General features: G+C 39.4%; 1 protein-coding gene across 3 annotated transcripts in view; it reads right to left on the bottom strand.

Moving 5' to 3' along the window:
• The window catches only part of zfhx3b (zinc finger homeobox 3b), a 222,404-nt gene that overhangs the window by 47,727 nt on the left and 154,227 nt on the right, over positions 1–20,450 (bottom strand). For all 3 annotated transcript variants that reach the window (XM_055036977.1, XM_055036976.1, XM_055036978.1), the window contains one exon: positions 11,786–12,017. In XM_055036977.1, coding sequence (XP_054892952.1) covers positions 11,786–12,017 — 232 coding nt within the window. The remainder of the gene's footprint in view (positions 1–11,785; positions 12,018–20,450) is intronic.

The raw sequence follows: 20,450 nt of genomic DNA on the forward strand, positions 1-20,450 counted from the left end.
GACAGGCAGTTGAGCAGGCGTACCTAACAAAGTTGCTGGTGAGAGTATAGCTACATCTTCCATCATAGAAGACCTACAAATTCTACTTTGTGAACTATTATCTAGTACTAAGAGATGGCTTGATTACTTGTGAAGAAATTATCATGGAGGGTGAGTGCTTCTCTTTGTTGAATGGCTCATATAATTCAAATATGGCTCCTATCTTCAGATAGGAAAAAAAAGTAAAACACAATAAGAAAGGATAAATTGTTGTTAAGAAGTGACTTATACCTCAATACTTACACATGTCAAGTACGTTTTAATAATGCACCAATTTGGAGGGTTGTTAAATTATTAGTGATTTCAATTTATGGCTATTTTGCCTGAAAGGTGGAGCGACATGACAAAAAACAAAAAAAGAATGATATTCTACTTTCTACCTTCTGAAAAGCTTACCATAAAAAACAATCTAAGTAAATATCTAAATCATTAGAAATGTAAATGATTCCTCTCACTACCTAGAAAAAAAAATCGAATAGAATGAACTGTGGAGGTTAACGATGATGGCAAAGGAAGTAATGGAGGTATAGGTGGATTATGATAAAGTGGAGGAGAAGGGGGGTAAGTTTTTTGCCCTGTCCTGACTCTGAGTACCAGAGCATGGAGGTGAAGCGAGACAAAGTGGAACGGACAGGAACTGACTGCAGAGTCAGAAAAAAAAGAAGATCCCAGAACAAGAGCACAAACTGCTGCTATTGTGGCCAATGAACAAAGGCCTTAAAAAGTGACTGCATAGGGCCCTTAAACAAAGACGCTATTGCCATTCACTCTCCCTCGTCTAATTAGATTCTTTTGGCCAGTTTAACATGACAAAAACCGGCCCATTTTTCTTAATTCTGGCTGCAGTCCTGGCCCCTGTATCACCTTTAATCGAGTAAAGCCTCAGACTGCAGGCTCGTATGTTAGACTGACAGCGACTTGTGACATGGATTCAGACACATTCGCTGTGTTCTCTGTTCAACATTTCACACATAAATATGTGCCCCATCTCAGCTTTCCCAACTGCTTGAAATATTCACCATATGCATGATAAGGGCTCATTTCCCAAGAAACCCTCACTCAGCCAGGAGCTGCTTTGCAGGTTTTACTAACTTGGATTAGAAAGACAATATCTTCAAGAATACTTTTAATATTTTCAAGATTTCACATCACATTGCAAATGAAACTTTAAGCTTTTTTTTCTGATGCAAGCAAAACTCTGTTTTCAACCGTTAACAAAAAAACAAGGTCTTCTTTTTTCAAACAGTCACTAAATGTTAACAAAATTGATTCAGAGAAGAAAAATGTAGGTAAAAGCAAAAACTATTCATCCTGCAGCTCTATAGTTCTTGTACTTTAGATGGTTTTTGGTATCACAACGGTCTTCTATTAGTTACAAAAAAAACATGATGAATTATTCATCAACCAAAGACTATTTAGCATAGGAAAATAAAACTAAAAGCGAAAATATTTTCCTTGTCCTTATTTTATCAGACAATAATGATTAGTAAATCTAGAATAATTATGGGGCTCAGCATAATTTTAGTATAACAATTTTTATTATTTTTTTAAACTACTTGATTTAAGCACATTCTAATAATAAAAAAGGCCTCCTTCCATAACAGTAACTGTGCGGCCGAATTTACTTGATGCATCCTGCTGCATGCTTACTGGGCAGCAGGTATGAAGGCTGACATTTGCTTGCTTTTTAGATTATGGATCAATGCATCTTAATGCTTCAAATGAATAAATACACAGAGAACAGTTAAAAGCAATGCGTACGTCAACTGCAAATTGAAGAATGAGAACCTTTTCTATTCTAAGGTCCTTATGTTTTGTCTGTGATGTCAACAGAAAGAAATCCTTTCCAACTATAAAAAGTTGGGAAGGATTTCCAACCTTTTATAGTTGGAACTTTTTATAGTTGTTCATAGTTGATTCTTTGTTCCAACTATGAACAAAGAATCACTTTGCTGAATATCCTGTGTTGCTTCTCATAACAGAGAAATCTACAAAGCTAAATGTGAGTAAATTATGTACATGTTTTTTAATAATCATGTCTACATGGAAAGTTTATTTCTTGAAAAAAAAATCTCTTCTGACAATACATACAAAATAAAAAAATTGTTTGAGACAGACTAATATTTGTTTGGTTGAAACATTTTCATTACCCTCAAATTCTTTCTGAAGTCCAGATGTGCACTTAGAGTGCAAATGACAGGCTTCATTTACCTGCCCAGATTAAATCTCATTAATCCCAAATGCTTATCCAAGACATTCTGTGTCTCTGAGCTTAAAGCTCAGACGAACACAAACAATGATATCTGGCGGACCAACAGGAACACGGATAATGTCCCATCTGAGTCTTGGATCATCTTTTGAAAAGCAGGCAGTTACATCTTCTGTGTTGTTGAAATCATGAACAAATCTTTAGAAAACTTTGCTTTAATTGAATAATTAATGTCTGCTAAGTCTTAGATCTGAAAGTGCTGTGTGATCAGTGGCATCCTCCTGTGGCGTCACAACCGAGCTTGGTGCGAAACTGTTTGTTTGCTGCCAACATCCAGCTGAGGGGAGAGCCAGGCAGCTGGGGTGTAAGAGGAAACTAGTCAAATCCAGAATAATTTTCAGTATCCATCTGTGGAAAGTTCCCTCTAATGTCACACACACCAACACACTGCAGAGCTGTCCTCCCACTCACATTATCCTTTTTGTGTTTTTCACCAAACTCATCCATTTCTCTTCATCCATCCTCCTCTCACCCTCCTCAGGTGGTGTGTAGTGTGCTGTCAAGCACTGCATGAATCAATGACTGGTGCTCACGCCCACAGGTAAAGGTTAGAGAGGTTCACTATTGAATTATTTCTGCACTTCTCTCATTGCTGCCATCTGCCTGGCTGCTTTTAGTTGATGTGGTTGAGGCACTGGAGGGGACTCTTTGCTAATGCATCGGAAACATGGATGTGTGTGCGTGTCTGCGTGTGTGTTATTGCTGTTTAAATGTTTTTTGGACAGTAATGATGTTTTCTTCGCATGTAACTAGCATAACATAAAACTGCAAATTAAGCAGCTGTTCACAAACACCCTTCTGTAGGCTCAGTTCTCTCCTCGTGTCCATCTATCAGACAGCAGATAATGATTTGCAACATATGTGCTGTTAGCAAGTCTTTGTTTCATCTGCCTTTATTCTAATGGAGCCTTCGGAGTTGAGGCCAGATAGGGCATCCTTCACTCCGCTTTTGTTTTGCTGTCAGCAAAGCTGATCATCTCTGCTGGACCCCAAGCTGAACAGATCATGCCCTTTGATCCACCAGTTATCTCTGGGGGGCAAAAACAGCCTTATTAAAAAATGGCTAAATAAAACTTTTCTGCCTAGGCTCAATACTTCCCAAACTTTCCCCCCGTTTCCACCCTGATGTTGCCTATGGTCAAATTGAGCTGCCTAATTCTGACAGCAAGCAGCATTGTTAAACCCAATACCAAAACACTGAAACAAATGAAGCAATACAAGTGTATAACAATTTATTGGTCGTATTTCCTAGACTACCTGGCATACACTTTCGCTACAATCAATATCACAGATGAGAAAGGGCTGGACGTACAGTGATAATGTGAGCCTTAGGGGAAAGTTCAAGTAAAGATTATGTAGGAAACCTTTAAAAGATAAAATATTACAACTACTACACAGGGACAAACAAGAGAGGGAGAATCTGTAGTTTACTGCAAACATAACTGATCATTTTTGCCAGCGTAGAGAGTGCAAAAGTCTTGAGTCATTCCTCATTTCTTTTCACTTTTTTCCATATTAATAATGCTGCTTTTTATGATTTTGAATATTTTACACAAAACATTTTTCTAATTTCATGGCATGAACTGGTGTTATTTGAACACCTAACAAACAACCAAGCACAGAACTCATTTGAAATTATATCTTTAAAGATTTTGTTCACGGAAGCTTGTCCGTCTCAATCTGTTCATTTTGTTTGTTTCTTTCTTCAGTTAAATCAGAAAATCTATAAAAATAGCACATATTTGTACTTCACTATTAACTTGGTGATTCTAAAAGAACTACTGTGCCTTTGAAAAATATAAAATTTCCATGCATTAAAAACACAATGTTAATGTGTCTCAGAGGAATACTATATGATAAAAACAAAGTAGCTCATAACTGTGGAGTGAAAGATAAAGAATGCAATGTTTTTAAACTTTATTACAAACAAAATAGGAAATGTATGGCATCAGTTTGCACGCGGGCCCCTTAAATCTGATCCCTCTGAATAAAATCCATATCTTATGTTCTATTATTTTAGAAATAAGTTAGCACAACAGTATCGCTACCAAATCATGGCCTTCCACCTAAATTGACATTCAAACCTTTTAATAGAGCATAATTATTTGTATATAAAACTATTCATCTACTAAAATAGACTTCATGGAAGAGCAGCAAGAAGAATGCCACTGTTAAAAGACAACCATGACATGATCTACTAAAATGAGCCCAAAATGTATTTTTTTGGCCAAGACGTAAACAATGTGTTTGGTGGGATAATAACCCTGCATATCACTCTGAGCACAACATCCTCACTGTGACACATGGTTGTCCCATCATTATGCTATGAGGATGCTTTTTTTATGCAGCACAAAGAAGCTGCTCAGAGATAAAAATAGATAATGATATATATGCAAGAAAACCTGTTAGAGGTTCAGAAGATTTGAGAGTTGGGCTGAGGTTCCCCTTCCAACAACAGGGCAAAAACCCAGACCTTTATTGTGAAGCAAACAACAATTCAATGTAAACTCTAATATATTGCAGAAATAGGATGCAGAAAACATCGGAGAATTGGTAAATCATGGATTTGTTCTAACAGATCTAAGGTTTTAAAGCAATGTAATATTATATATATATATATTTCATATCTTTATACATATGTTTCTTCTATTTCACAAGGCTACTTTGTCTTGGTCTATTACATAAAATGGTAGCAAGAGTGTTTGTACTGTGAATTAAAGCATTTAAAAAATCAACTGTTGCAGCATATGGTATAGCATACACTTACAATATATGAGGTAACAATTATTGCCCTCCTAACAGTGCTTTGTGATGTGATTATTGCACACTCTGGTATTGTGTCCAAGGTATATGCCCAACATATTGTGCAGCCTTTCTCTAAGGTATTGTTTTTTTTCTTTTTTAATTGTGTTTTATTTTATCCATAATTTTGACCTCTTCTTTTGTCCTCCACGTGTCAACATTCCTCTTGTTTTTACGAACTCAACACAAATATGGTTGAGGTCAGGCACACGTTCAAGATAGAGAAAGAAAAATCTTCAGAAAAGTTAAACAATGATTTAGACTACAAAAATAACAAGATACTCTTGCATAAAAATTTAAAAACGTATATGTTTTTATTCAAAATAAGTCATGTTTATCAAGCCATTGTTTATATGACATTAACATACTTATATGTGAATTATAACTGCTTGGTGCATAAAAATAATTACATACGTAAATACGAAACTTTCATCTGAAGGCTGGAAATCTGTTTCTTCTTCATCTCATCTACCTGTGACAGAGACATGACCGCTGCTATAATTAAACCCATCACAACCATTATGTCTCTGGCACCTAATCTATTCCCTCCTCCGCTGTCTGTCTGTAACCACAGACTTCCCGCCTCAGCCCTGACTGACAGACCCTGTGGAGGCTGTGGTCACTCTGAGTGACTGACATGAGGGGCAGCGAGGCTACTGCATTACCCCCATCTCCTCCCTGCGAGCTCCTCCGGATCATTCAATCCAGCACCTCACACCACTGATCGCCACCTCTGCTCCAGTATCCAGCAGCAAAGCCTCTGGATCCCGAAAATAGAACTCATTAACACGTTTAGTAAGTACAAATGAGATGACAGTCTCCTGATGGACTGTCTGTCTTTTGGATCAGCTTTCAAAGAGAGCGTGCAGTAATGACAAGAGAGGGGGAAACCAATATTATAATGTGCTTTCGGCCTCCTCTAAAAATGGTCTCGATGACAGGGAGAGCCTCCTGCAGCCACACATGGCCTGAATTTCAGTGCGGACACCTAGGTGTGTGCCTCGTTTATGGGCATGCGAGTTTTCAAAGTAAAATCTGGTGCATACTTACACCCACGTGACATAACTGACAGTGAAAGAAGTTACACGCAGGCCAGAAAACATACAGAGCACAAACTCAGAGGTCCTGCCATGGGTACAGCTCTCTCTGTCAGTTTAGCAAACTGACAGAGTTTCTCTGTCACTTCACAAATATCCTGTCTTTGTATGTTTATGATATTGGTCATCTTCTGGTCATCTGGCAGGGAGTAAAGTCCAACAAAATGGCAATAAAAATCTGAACAAAATACATTCCTGTGCACAGCTGGAGTGGTGGCTTTTAGGTCAATTTGCCATAACAAGAGGGGCACAGGAAGGATTTTATATCAAGCCAGTGATAGAGGAGGCAGGAGACTTCAGTGTGGTAGTTTTAGCAGAGGGGTCACATAAATGCTAAAATCCTACACTGGAAAATCTATAAAGCCATCATTTTGGCTTTTTAATAAATGTCTAGTCTTCTGTAATATTTTCAAAATGAAAAGTAATGTATTTATGAATTTCCTGGCACGTTATGCAGACAGCAAACAATTTCCTATGCTGCCTTGATGCCCTTCGGACAGGGATTAGAAGGCAGGCGACTGACAGAGGTCTGAGTGAGCTGTGGGCCCTCTGGGGCCCTGCTCATCCAGGCCTGCACAGCCCTCATCCTCATATCCACTCTGCATCAGTTGGGCAATAACAGTCTTTATTAAAAGCGCATTGCAGCAGTGTCTGCCCATACAACTTACTTTCAGATTGCCCATAATGTGGCATTGTAGAAAAGGGTCTGGTGGTTGGGGGCTACAATATCCTGTTTCTGGAAAGGTTTGCTTTGCATTTTAACAAGCATGAATAAAGAAAGACATTCCAGAAACGGCTACCGTCTGTTTCACTCTTGCCTGTGGGGAGCAAAAGCTCAGACTCTGGATGTTGCATGCCATCCAAGCGTGGCCTGGCTCACCTCTGATTGTACCTGAATTTCAAAGTTGTAGCATGGCCAGAGGTCACAGATTGTATGAGAGGAGGACAGAAGAAAAAAAAAATCATGTTTGATCTGGTGCAAAAACAACCAGAAGCAGAAGATGAAAGAGTAGGATAATCAGTATATTAGATCTTGTAAGTCAATTAACTACCATTAAAAAAACCAAATTTATCATCTATACTTTTATGTTATTTCCCACATTCATCAGTTTTTTTGTCTTTAGGGAATATTTTAACTATTTATTGTCTGCTATAAAAATAGGATAAAGTTCATAAATTATACCAAAATACGTTAGTATCACTTTTGGCACACACAACAGTTTTCCATAAAAAAGCATTATCCATATTATACACTATCTGACACTGTATAAGGATTCATATTTAAACTAATACACTTTTAGAACATATTTTTATGAAAAAAGCCTTCTTAAAAGTAATGTGTAGCCTCTTGGACTTGGATGGTCAAATCTTAGTCTAGCATTCAATGGGCACAGTTTTTGAGCTAATTTACAGCTTATTTAAAGAAAAAAAAGATCTCAGAAATCAGCTTTCTTAGTCATAAAATGTTACGCATGAAATGAAAAAGGCAGTTATGTTTGCAGGCATGTAGACAGACTCTGAAAGTAGTAAACGAAGGGATTTTCACTTCAATTAAAGGTATTACCTAACAGTATGTGTAACAAAAGGAAGAACAACACCTCCAAAAACAATTGTTTTTTTTAAAACACTCAAGTATTTACGTTTACTCAGACAAGACACAATGACTTGTGGCTCCCCAGGTGGCCCCAGCCCTGTTTCTCTCCTTTCCAGCCTCTGTGGCTCGCAGACAGGGATTTCCTTCTGCGAAGAGAGCCAAGCCGTCACAGCCCAGCGATCAAGGGCCTGCCATCTGTGACTGAGGCAGATTTACAGCAGCAGCTAATCCTCACTGTCAGCCACGTTTGTTCTCCATCTCTGCCTCCTTCATACACTTGCATAAAAATGCACATTTATACACACACACACCAGAAAAATACTAATATTTCACCATCTTCAAATACTCTGCGCCCCTGCTTTTGTCTCCTTGTCTATTTCATAGGCAGACAAAAACCAAGCATCACTTTTCAGTTTACTTTGCCCTTTTTACAGTCATGCTCTCATTCTGCTCTATGCTAAAAAAATAATGGTATTTGATTAGGTGCTAAGAAACCCCAATGTGTCACAGAGCTATAACCCCTGGGAGTATCATTCAAATGAAATAGAGTCATTATAGGTGGGAGTGTGCCGATAGTTCTCAAATGTAAGCTACCCAAACATGTTTTTCCACCTGGACTTGCATCCATTTTTATTCTGAGTGTCCATATGACTTTCTATGTAGAGCCGGGAAAGATGACATTAGCACCGGTTGCCTCGCTCTTTTTTGTCACTGAAGATCTAAACGCACGACACATTTTGCTCTTGGGCTCCAGAAGCACCTTTCATCTCCCGTGAATGTGCACGTCGCCATCTTCTCTGAATATCTGTTCATATCGAGCCACTTTTTCGTAAAACTGAAGATTAGTGCGGGTGTCTAATCTTCAGTGTCAAACACGAGGTTTACTCAGTGACCTTTGCACACATGGCAGATGTGTGGGGCTGAGATCCCTTGGAGACATCCTTTGTTTCCCCACAGATAAAGGGTTAAAGAAGACAAATGAAGGTGGGGCCACAGAGGAACATGCCTAAGCAGCACATTTATAGTATAAGCAAGAATGAAAACAATGCGGGGACTTTTGTGCATGTATACTCTAAATAAAAATAAAACTTCTGCTGTCCTTGCCTTCTTTGGACTTTATGCTCAGTGGAGATATTAGGCTCCAAATTCCTGCTGCCCATATTTGCTGCATCCTCATGAGAAGCCGCGATATGGAAAGAAATATTCTACACGTAGTGCTCAGTGATGTGGTTCAGAATTATGCCTTAGTTGTTAAAAAAAAGTAAGAGATTTTCTACCTTCAGTCAATATTTGCAACATGTGTTTGATGTTTATTTTTATTTTATTTTGTAGGATATGGGAGGAAGTGAGATATAAACTTAACACCTAAACCAGCAGAGAAAGAGTTCCTAGATCAAGCCAGAAATTAATAAGACACAAATAGATTACTCAAAAATTCTTGATCAGCTCAGAAACCAGTCAATGTTCAATCACTGTAGCAAATATCTCAAAAATACAAAAGACAGAAGTGTAAAATAAGTGACAGAGAGGGAATAATGAAGCACTGCTCAAAAGAAGGAAATGCTCTGGCTCAGACTAGAGGATGCTGCTTTAAGGCAAACTACACAGCTGTGGCTATCCAGAAGAAAGTACGAAGTAAGCACTTTTGGATATTACAGTTGAAGACTGTTACTGTGGTAATTTAAATCAAAATAAGTATGTTTCCACCGTGTAAACAAACAGGGATATTGCTAAATAATTGACTCCAGTAAATAATACTGGGTCACAGTCATTGATATTGAATTTGATTATGGTTTTAGAAAGCAGAAGAGTAAAAAAATACCCCAACTGTACTGTTAAAAGTTTTTCCTATGTTGTAAATAATACGTATCTGCATGCACCAAACATTGACCCTTTAAAAGTTTTTATTCTGGGAAATTGTATTAATTTACTTATTTAATTTCAATAAAATCTATTTCCAAACTAACAGTTTGCAATTACAAAATTCAAGTTTGGATGAGTGGTCCAAATTTAGGTGAGAAATGCAAATTCACTAAAATCTTATTGTTATAAGAGGATATGAACAGTTAGTAAAGCTTTATAATACAAAAGCAAGACAATTGAATTTTAATCTCATTATGGTAATTTTACTAACACTGCTTATGGAAGTTCAAGTCTGAGATACTACTAAAAATATGACTACAGCAATTTGCACTGATCTTGGACATGCTTAGACGAAATATTTCTGACAAAAACTGAACATTTCACTAAAAAGTGAAATGTTTGACTGGATCAGAAATAGATATTCTGCCCCAAAATGATGGAGTGCCCATGCCCTGCCAATAGGTGGCAACAATACCAACTTAAACTCACAAATGAAAGCATATAAAAGAACAAAGGAAGTGATTTATCCAAAACAGAACACACTGCGTTTTCAGGCAGTAACACCTTCAGCACCTGATTGCTGTGTGTTAATAGGGTCAACAAAAAGTTAACCAGATAGAAAAACATGAGAAGCAACTTTTTGAGTCTATGCAGAATCTTGAAACTCAAAATCTATTAAAAAATAAATAATATTCACTTTGGGATGTTACTTTTGATACCATTCTAGTTATTGTCACTGAAAGTCCAGCTGGCATGAGAAAATTCAGTACAAAGTATGAAGGAAACATTTAGTCAATGATGCATCTAAGCAAGTGTGTACTCCGTCAAATAATTAAACACTACAGTAAAGCTGTAGGTCTTATAAAGAAAAGGACAGGTTTTACAATTAATTTTGTCCTTGAGTTTTCAAACTGCATGGTTGACCTATAAACACTGACAGGGAAAAGGTTCCAGTGGTCTGTTTTAGTAAGTGAGGCTTCTTGTAATTCGATGAGGTTCTGAAGGGCTGTAAGCATTTGTACATGTGTAATGCACACTGCCTGACTCAAGGCTTGAATTCCTAATTTGGATATAGATATGACCATCTAAGACGTAAAAGTAAAAAAAAAGAGAGAGAAAAGGACGACGTAAATCGCCTATCATTTACTAAAAACAATTTGCAAACAGCACAACTCTTCTCTCTATCCTGAAAACACAAAAAAAAATATGCCTACCCCCATCCCTTTTAACCTAAATGCCCCTTCCTCTTGCCTTTGCATGTTCGCCTGTCCACTGTACTGTAGTCATTAACATATTTGGAGTGCAGTGAGCAGAAAGCTTAATTGTCCCTAATTGCTCAGCTAAATATGTTCTCTAATGATTTGCTTCAGATCTGTGACTGCCTTTTGCGCAATTTCCCAGCCGCTGGCTTCATTATCCCTGCCTCCTTGGAACAAAGCGTCTTCACAGGCTGGCCCTTTTTTTCACCCACATAACACAGACAGTGAGTATGTGTGCGAGGGAAGTAAATGGTTCCTTCTTGGAGGGACACACAATAGAGGCCCTTTGTCAAGACACAGAACTTAAACTGATTAGAAAACCAAATCTCTACTAAGAAAGCGTGTTAATTGACCACAGCTCACTCCTCCTAATCAGTCCGTAATAAATGGACAGTGGAGTCACTTTGTTTTAGCCAAGCTACAGTTGAGGCAGTGTCTGTTTTTGGTGTTCTTGTTTAGAAAGCCACTGCTGTTGTTCAGCGTGTCCTTCTCCATACATAATGTTCTATCTTAATGTGTCTCTAATGGCTAAAAAGGACAGCTTCCATTAACAGGGAGTTGTGCCTTGGCAGGAATATTTTGTTGTAAATTATATTTGCAGCTAAAAATTGAATGAAAAAAAGTTATGCATATGTTGCTTGTTTTTGTCATTTAGTTCAATCAGGGTAAAAAGGCCGTCCAAAGGTAGGAATATTCAAATAAACAAAAAAGTAACATGAAAATCGAAAGGTGTAGGTGCACACATCAGATAGGACAAATGAAGCATCTTAACTGAGCCACTTGATGACAGTTCTTGAATAAAGCTGCAAACGAATAAAAGAAAGAAATTTATGCGTAAAAAACCAAAAGGTCATGTCCTGACCTGTGTCTGAAGATGGGCATTTGCGGATGGTGAAAATGGAGCTAAGGTCCTCGTCCTCCTCCGGCAGGCCCTTCTGCAAGCGCTGCAGCTTCCTGAGGCTCTCGCTGCGTTGGTGCTTCATGGAGCGCACATGTTGGATGAGGTTGAGTTTGGCCTTGGTCGAGTAGTTGCACAGCACACAGTGGTAGTAGCAGGCATCTCCCTCCACCGCATTTTCGTGCTGCTGCAGGTGCTGAGGGAGAAAAGAAGAACGGCGGAGCAAAAGGGAGGAAGAGAGAGACGAGAAAGAGAGAGAAGAAAGAAGTTATTGTGGATGGCAGATAGCTGGCCCGGCACCACCGACTCACTTTCACTCACACTGCTGGCAAATGAACAAATCAATTCCCAATCACGGGCCCGTTGTTTAACATCCAGACCTCTTTCACTTCAAGACAACTGTTTGGACTGCACACTTGTCTGAGTGAGTGTCTGTTTCATGGGCTAACAGGACAGGAAAAGCCGGGGAGGCACGCAAATCTCAGGGGGCCTAAGGGTGGGCAGGAGTGGCATCAGCCATCCTTCAGAAGCCGTGGGTCCGCAGCCTCACAGACGGAAGGAAGCATTGATCCCCTTCACTCAACAGAAGCTTCCAGTCTCTGGAAAAGGAAACTCCAAACATCTGCCTGTTTCACGCATGGGATACTAAATATTGATCATGGCGAGTTAAATTCTCGCTCTCATAGAGAAACAGAGGCAAAGTCGGCTTGTGGTGAGGCAGGAGGGGGGACTGAGTGCAATCTGAGGGAAAACAGAACATTCCCCAACAGGAGGACAATCTTCGCAAAACAAAAAAATCGGCATCAGTATTGACCCCGACACTTAACAGCATGCCCTGTCCGGCCTCCAGCCTGTCCCTCTGTAGAGTCACAACATGCATAACACCCCATAGTGACACCGTGCCACCACAACCACTCGTCACAACCCCAAGCCCCAATCTAATTACCTCCTGCATGACTCAATCAATGATGCAAGGCCAACACAATATGACTTGGCCTGGTGTGAGCAGTGGAGTTATTGACCATTATCCTAAAGCATCACACTGATGCATGTATGCAATAAAAGTCCCTCACTCTGTATGTGTCATGCCTGTCATTTGTCATACTCATATGAAACTGGGATGTCTTGCTGTGGATTTCTGTGGATAAAATCAATGTCAGACCATAAGTTTTCCTCTTTTCTGTTTAATTTTCTTGATTTCTCTGTATGTAGTGTGAACCATTTTGATAGGCGAAAATATCTTTAACGTCATCATGTTCTAATTAATTTTGGATGATTTGAAAAGTAAAAGTTTTTAAACTCTATAATGTTCTAAATAGATGCCTTATTACCATGAGCTTATTTGCTAAAAGAGTAAAAAAATATGTCAATCTATTTTTCTGGGACAAATTAAGACAAAGACTGGTCAACCTCAAATGCCATTAAGATGAGTTTCTCTTAATGTTCAGTGTTTTAAGGGAATGGTTAAACAAACAAATCATTAATAGAAATGAAAGAAAAATCGAACAGGACATGAAAGCATCACAACTTTAAAACCAACTAAAATGGTTTGTGGAAAAATAAGCCTGGGTAAGATTAATCTGAGAGAACAAATCGACTGCTTTAGCTGACTGCTGAGTATTTTTCCTCCACACCTCCAGAATATAATCCTTTAACTTTATTTGCCCTAAATGTTCACCTGCATGATCAGAATATGGTTCTACTTATGAAAAGGAAATTGAGCTACCCTCTCCTGAACTAGATGGCCCGTTCCGTTGGCTGTAAAATGTAAAAGCAATGGAAATATCACACATTTAACTGCATTACCTTCAAATCAGGTGTTGACAGCCTGGTACAGAAAAAAGTCATAACAGTATTATGCCTCCCTAAAATGCTCTTGTCCTTTTCTCCTAATGTTTAATTTTCTGGCAATATTGTAATGTTGCCATGGGGTTTTCTGAGCTATTGTGTTTCATTCTTTTTGGTTTCACATTTCTCACTTCTACACCTAAAATGTGCATTAAGACACCGCTTCCAGGAAAAGGAATAGGAGATTTTTTTCCTCTTTGTGAGCCCCACAGCTCAGTGTAATAGAGTTATTAGGTGATTGTAAAAAGCTCTGTGTGCTCTCCTTTCTCGCCTCGTTTTAAGCCATCCATGATGTCATGAATAGGTGTTGCTGGATACTGTGGGGGCCCTGCTCCTTCTCCTTCTTTATGCGCTCCACACAAATATTGCATCAGAAATAAGGTAGAGGGAAATATGAGACAGATTCAGTTATAGATGACAGCAAATCAGTCAAATTGCTTTTAGTCACAGCAGATGTCTTGAATTAAAAAGGGCTGCTGCCGCAAATGACTCAAGGCTCCAAACATCTACGAGAAGACAAGTTTTAAAAAATGACAGCACCTGACTGCAACTTCAAAGCCAGTCTCATGAGGAAGGGGGGAAAAAATCCTGGGAGTTTTATAGTTCCCCATAAAAAGCACAAGGTTTATATAGGAGTGAACTCGAGACCGCCTGCCCCGCAATCGACCATAATTCACTATAAACCTGACTGGTCAGGGAGATGGTCTCAGTGGGGCCAAAAGCAGCCTGCCCTGCTGCTTGTAGCTCTGTCTACTATCTCAAATGATTACACCTGTAAACCAACACTTTCACCATCTCTGCATTGGCCGTGACCTGCAGCAGTCTGGGGCATTTCAGCGTCAGTGAAACAGGAAGGGAATCATGCGTAATGAAGAGCGAGGTGGTCTCTGCTCATTTAGCATTCAGGGCCTAAGTCTTAGACATAATTGTGTATTGCATAAGAGAGTAGCACAGAGACAGCCAGCAGCCCTCTGATCATCACGCTCACAAGCTTTCTCTGATTCTCAGTGGATTCCTTGAATTATCCATGCAAGATTCCTGGGATCACATCTAAAAGCACAAATATATATTGGATATTCTCTCAGGCCAGCTCCAGGTCTCACTCAGACATCCACACTTAGAATGTGAAACATAGTAATGCATGAGACGGGGCTTGTGTCTGTTTCCTATGAACCTTCAATGAAGTCCCCGGTTGATAAATCACCTCCAACTCGAGAGGAGAAATTTGGCAGCTTAATGAAAAAGTCATGTTGGCCTAGGAGGACTTGTGCTGCCTGACTCTGGGGTCTCTTACTGCCCTATCAGGGCCCCAACTGGAGGGGTGCTGCGGTGCTTTGGGGTGGGGGGTGTGGGCACTTGATTGCCTCGGTTGCAGTGATTTCAGTAGCACTTACCGCATTTAAGTAGTGGGTGCAGCTGAGGGATTTTAATGTAAGACTGGCTGTAAAGCAACAAAAGCTAGACATACTAAAAGCATAATGATACTATATGTGTAAAACAAAACATGATCGCAACGATACGTTGATTGGTGACAATTATTATTAAGCAAAATTTTATTTATGTTAACAGAGAGGGACAGAACTCCACATATTAGTCCATCAACAAGAATCTTAAAATATTAAACTACTATTTACAAAAGTGTATTTCCATTAACTTTTGTCAAATCATAATCATGACTTGGAGTGTTGTGGTAATTTTAGGTGACAAACTAAAGGAAGAAGTGCACAGTGATAAATTGGAGGGAAAATTATTAATGTTTTTCAACATTATTTTTTTCTGAAATGAAAAGCGTGGCACGTGTTTGTATCCACCCACCTGAGACAATATTTCATAGAAACACCTTCTGCTAAAACTACAGTTTTAAATCTATTGTAGTTTGTGTATTTAGGCACATCTAAAGGTTATCCTTAATCCTTTTTTTAAACAGCATAATCTCAGTCAGACTGCATAATTTGTCTGTGAGTATCAATGTTATTCTCATTTTAGTTATTTCTAGTCCTCTAAATTTCCTGTTCCTACTGAAGAATAACATCCACACATCATGATGCTTCCACTCCCATGCTTCACAGTGCGAGTCTGTGTCAACAGTGATGTATGGTTTCAGTTTCCGATGGGAAGGGAAACTCTGCATAAGGAACAAAAAGGTAATTCTTGGTCTGACCACAACAGATTCCAGAACCAAAACAGCTGCATTTACACTGAGATAAGTTGACTACATTAGATTCTTATTACGAGGTACAAGATCAAAGCAGACTGAATACAAATGAATGCTCCAACTTTGAGGCTTCTTGTTGCATTATTTCTCCCTTTCTTTGCACATCAGAATTATGTACTACTTTTAGTAGTCTATTAAATAAACTCCCAGTAAAGTACTGGCATTTGTACAGTACTTGTAACAAAAAGTTCAAGGGGTGTCAATATTTTTCCAAGGCACTGTAGGTGTTCATAGTGTGAGAAGGTCCGGTTCTCAGCTTTATTTTATCTCCATGGTCTAAAATTGCAATCGAGGCATTTTAAACCTCTCTCCCTGATGACGGCCCTCATCTCTCATTGTGGAGGCTGAAGCAGTGCTCTGTGCTTTTTCAGGTAAAGAGGGACAGGGGCGGTGTGGGTACCACCCCATCCTCTCTCTCACAACTCCATGCTGCTCCTTGCCCTCTGAGTGGGCATACACATGCCTGTATCAGTTACGACACCCACCCAGGGCACGGCATACATCTGCATTTCCAGCCACTTAAATGCAAAGTAAAAGTGCACCTTTAACACAGAATAGTGTGGTTGCTGGGAGAGTCCAGCTAATACAAGATTAAGGGGGTATTACTGGAAGGGTGGAAGGGAGAAAGAAAGCCGGTAATTTCAAAGAATGGCTCCCAAAGGAGCCGGTAATATAGCACGTGCCTGCAACAAACACATGCAAAAGTATAGACAAAAAGAGCATCAGGACTGTTCACACACAGTCACACAAAAACACACTCACAGTCACATGCCATTATGATCATAGCCTAATTTCCACCATTAAATGTGGCAGTGCTGTTAATACAAAATTAATGCATTAAAACAGATTACTATCTGTGAGCTAAATAGCTATCAATTCCAAGAGAGCTGCCAAATTCCCAGTGAGAGCCAGCGAGTATCTGCTTGGATATTGCTTTGTAATTGTCTCCCTGATTCTCAGCACTAAAAGCTCTCCTCTGACTGTGTGTGTATGTGTGGGCACATGCATACGGGCATTTTATGAGAGGCATACATGGTTTAGAAAGCTACAATTCACACCTGACGCTGTGCAAAGTACTGTAACAGGGCAGGCATGAGAAAATTATATTATTGAAATCACAGAGGTACGAATCAGATTTTGACTTCCTGTTGGAATAAGTCATACAGCACCTTTTGTTATGTGACCACAGTGAGGTCATAGCGGTAGTTATAAAGTATGACATAACTGTTATTCTCTATGAAGGAAGACAAGGCAGAGCGTTCTGCAATGTTGAAAACAAGAAGCAGAAGAAAATATGCCTTGTCGGTATGACCAAATAGATAGAGAGCTGAGAATAGTTTAATCAAAAGAAATACCTAGAAAGTTAGTCAGCCAATTTATGTATGTGCGTGCGTGTGTGGGCGTGTGTGCGCGTGTGCATGTGTGAGTAAGTCCATTCACAGAAATCCACTGGGATCTTGATTATCATAGCTTGTGCACCGGGATTCCCCTGGAACACAAGCTGGTTATTTAGCAAAGCAGTGACTAGAAGCAGTGAGTTCTTGCAGTCTTGGCTGGTGATGTTCTGTCTGCCAGCAGCACGAACAACAGCTTAAACCACAAAGGCCCCCACTGGGTGCCAAGTACATTGGCTGCTTTGAATTAGGCACAGCGAGTTACAACACGCCTAAAAGTTAGGTTGTGGCTTAAGGAGACTGTGTATTCCAGGCATAAACTGCATACCTACCGCTTCCTGAACCTCATCCCCACCCGTGTCCTTTCGTTCCCTTTGCTCTTTAATCCCAGCCACCCCTCCACTGCATCCTGTCCCTGTGTCTCAAAGCCCATAATGTGCTATGTTGCTTCCTTTACTACAGAAATGATCCATCACTACCGGTGGATAAAAACAGCCTGTATATTTGTCTCCTGGAGTGGATACAGAAACGGAACGGACCTCTGTGGCCTTAGGAAAATTAGAAAGGTAAAGATGGATAACTCTAGATGTCCAAGGAGAGAATTACTTAACATTAAGCATAGAAACAAAGTCCTTTTTAGAGGGGTGGTCATGGACACACTTAAAGACAGCACAGCTATTGGTGCTCCACACCCTCCACTCTTACTTACTTTTACATTAAATAAAGCAATAATTATTGAATTCCATTTGAATGAGTAAGATGCTGCAAAGTAAACAATGGGAACATAATTGCAGATGGAAGGCAATCAATGTAGCCAGTCATTTGGGCCACGTTGATTGTGTAGGTTCAAGCATATGTGCTCCGCGTGTCCAAGTGTGTGCGAACATTTGTGCAGCCACTGCAAGTCTAAGGTGAGCTAAGGGGAGTGTGTGCTGTGACAAGGAGCTGAGTAATACACTCTCCTACATGCACACACAAAATAAGAGTTGGGTAATCCCTCCTTCAATTATGACCCAGGCCTCTAAACAATAGCTCTCAATCAGCTGATCAATGTGTCCACATAATTCATGTGCAGCTCGCTGTTTTTGAAAGGCTGAGGAGAGGGAGGATAAGCAAGCAGGCGGTTGAGAGATCAATGCCCTGTGTAGTGATAACGAGCCTGGGTCTATGCCCACAGGAGCCCCACACTGGCGCCTAGGGTCTCTCTCATTAAGAACATTTGGATAAGCATGGCTCTACATACATAATGTACACTTTTAATCATAGCTGGATAAACACATTTCTCCCGTCTAATGAGCAGGGACCAGCTTTTGTGACATATAGAAATGACTCCAAAACAGGCAGGAAATAATGTTGTTTTTTTTTTATTATTATTATTTATGCATTTTTTTTTTTATTTTTATTTTTTTTAATAAGAAAGAAGAGAGTGAAACAAATTAACAGCAAGCTGCTGGCCTCTTCTTTCAGTAGCTAATTAACAGTTTAACCTCCTGGAGTTTTTATGAAATCCATGCTGGGAGGAGCCTGCCATAACTGCAGTACAACCAGATTACCTGCAGGTGGAGAAAGCAGGGTGGAGTCATGGGGTACCACATCTACTGCTACAAGCACTTTCTGACATGTGTAGTGTCAAGGTGCCACCTGAAAACCAGGTGAGGCAAATTGTAATGAGCTCCATTTTTGGACAGCAGAGTCAATTACTCCCTATGCACACAAAAGAAAGATATTTTACGATACTGGAGCAGATAGTAATGTTGACATATTGAGATACCATAATATATAACTTCTTTCTTTTAGAGTTAGAGCTTTGACTTGAGGAAATTTTCTTTGACTATTATTGGATTGCCAGAAGCATCCATCCAGGCCTTGCCAGTTCATTTTGGGGGATTGCAACATGTCCCCTCGGCAAATTTGATTTACAGTCCCTCCAGCATGTTCTAGGTCTACCTCAGAGTCTCTGCCTTTTTGGGGCGTGCCTGGAAAACCCTCAAAGAAAGGAGCCCAAGAGGCATCCTGGTAAAATGCACAAGCCAGTGCAACTGACTCCTTTCTAATCAAACCTCTCCCTGGAGAGCTGCTCTCCATTTTAAAAACATAGAAATCTAATGTAATTTCTATGTTTGAAACCAAGTCTTCTTTCAGTCATGATACATATGTCATGACCACACAACATAGTCAAACCAATATTTCAGGATTTTTTTTCCTCAAGCCAACTCCATCCTAACTTCCCTCATAACTAAGACAATCAGATGGTTCAATTTGTCAAATTAAGGTTGAGATTTAAGAAACACTCAAGAGTTTATTAATGCACCAAAGTGAAATAATCACTTTATACACTTTTTAATTTTCTTAAGAAGAAAAAAAACTACTTCAAAATCCTCAAGCACAAACATGACACCTCAGAGCCCTAACTCTGAGGTTTTCTTTTTCTTTTTTTAAGTTACAAACAAGAGAGCTATCAAACAGACATTTCCATTATCTAAATATATGCTACTCTTAGACAAATATAAGGAATTGGGCCAAGACATCCAAGTTCTGGGAATACAATAACTTGACATAGCCTCAAGAGAAATGTATTATTTGCAAAACAATACATTTGTATTGCAAATGCAGTTAGTCAATACAGAATTAAAATGAACAGGAAGGCCATCAGTTTTCATCTGCATGCATAACTTCCTTGAAATCTAGAGGATTGTCAGGTTGCAACAAAAGCATAACACCAGTATTTAGAGCTGTTTGGAGAGGTTAATGACTGTGTTTATTAACAACTGTAGCTAAGCTAAACTTTTAGTAGAATATGAGTTATTAGTCACTTCCTCGGAATACAGTAGATGCAGCACCTTTCTAAGGCGCTTCATATGTGAGAAGTACAAAACTTGTTAGATGGAAATGAAGAATGACAGAGAGTTTGGTGATAGTTTTAAGAAAAAGAAACAGAGACGGGGAATCATGGGTTGGCAGGGTGTTGGATTAAGATACAAGCAAACACCACTTGTAATGACTAATGCAGTCAGCGAGAATTAAATTCAGAGCAGGAACTTTACCCAAACACAATTAGTCCTTGAGAACAAACATCACACACTGCAGTGAATGCAGATCCACATGCCAACATCCTGTGAGAGTTGCCAGTTGAAATCATGGACTGGAGGGGTGAATCTGGACATGCCTGACT

Source organism: Poeciliopsis prolifica, unplaced genomic scaffold (assembly GCF_027474105.1).
Source record: "Poeciliopsis prolifica strain line A6 unplaced genomic scaffold, Auburn_PproV2 SCAFFOLD011, whole genome shotgun sequence".
NCBI classification, from domain to species: Eukaryota; Metazoa; Chordata; class Actinopteri; order Cyprinodontiformes; family Poeciliidae; genus Poeciliopsis; species Poeciliopsis prolifica.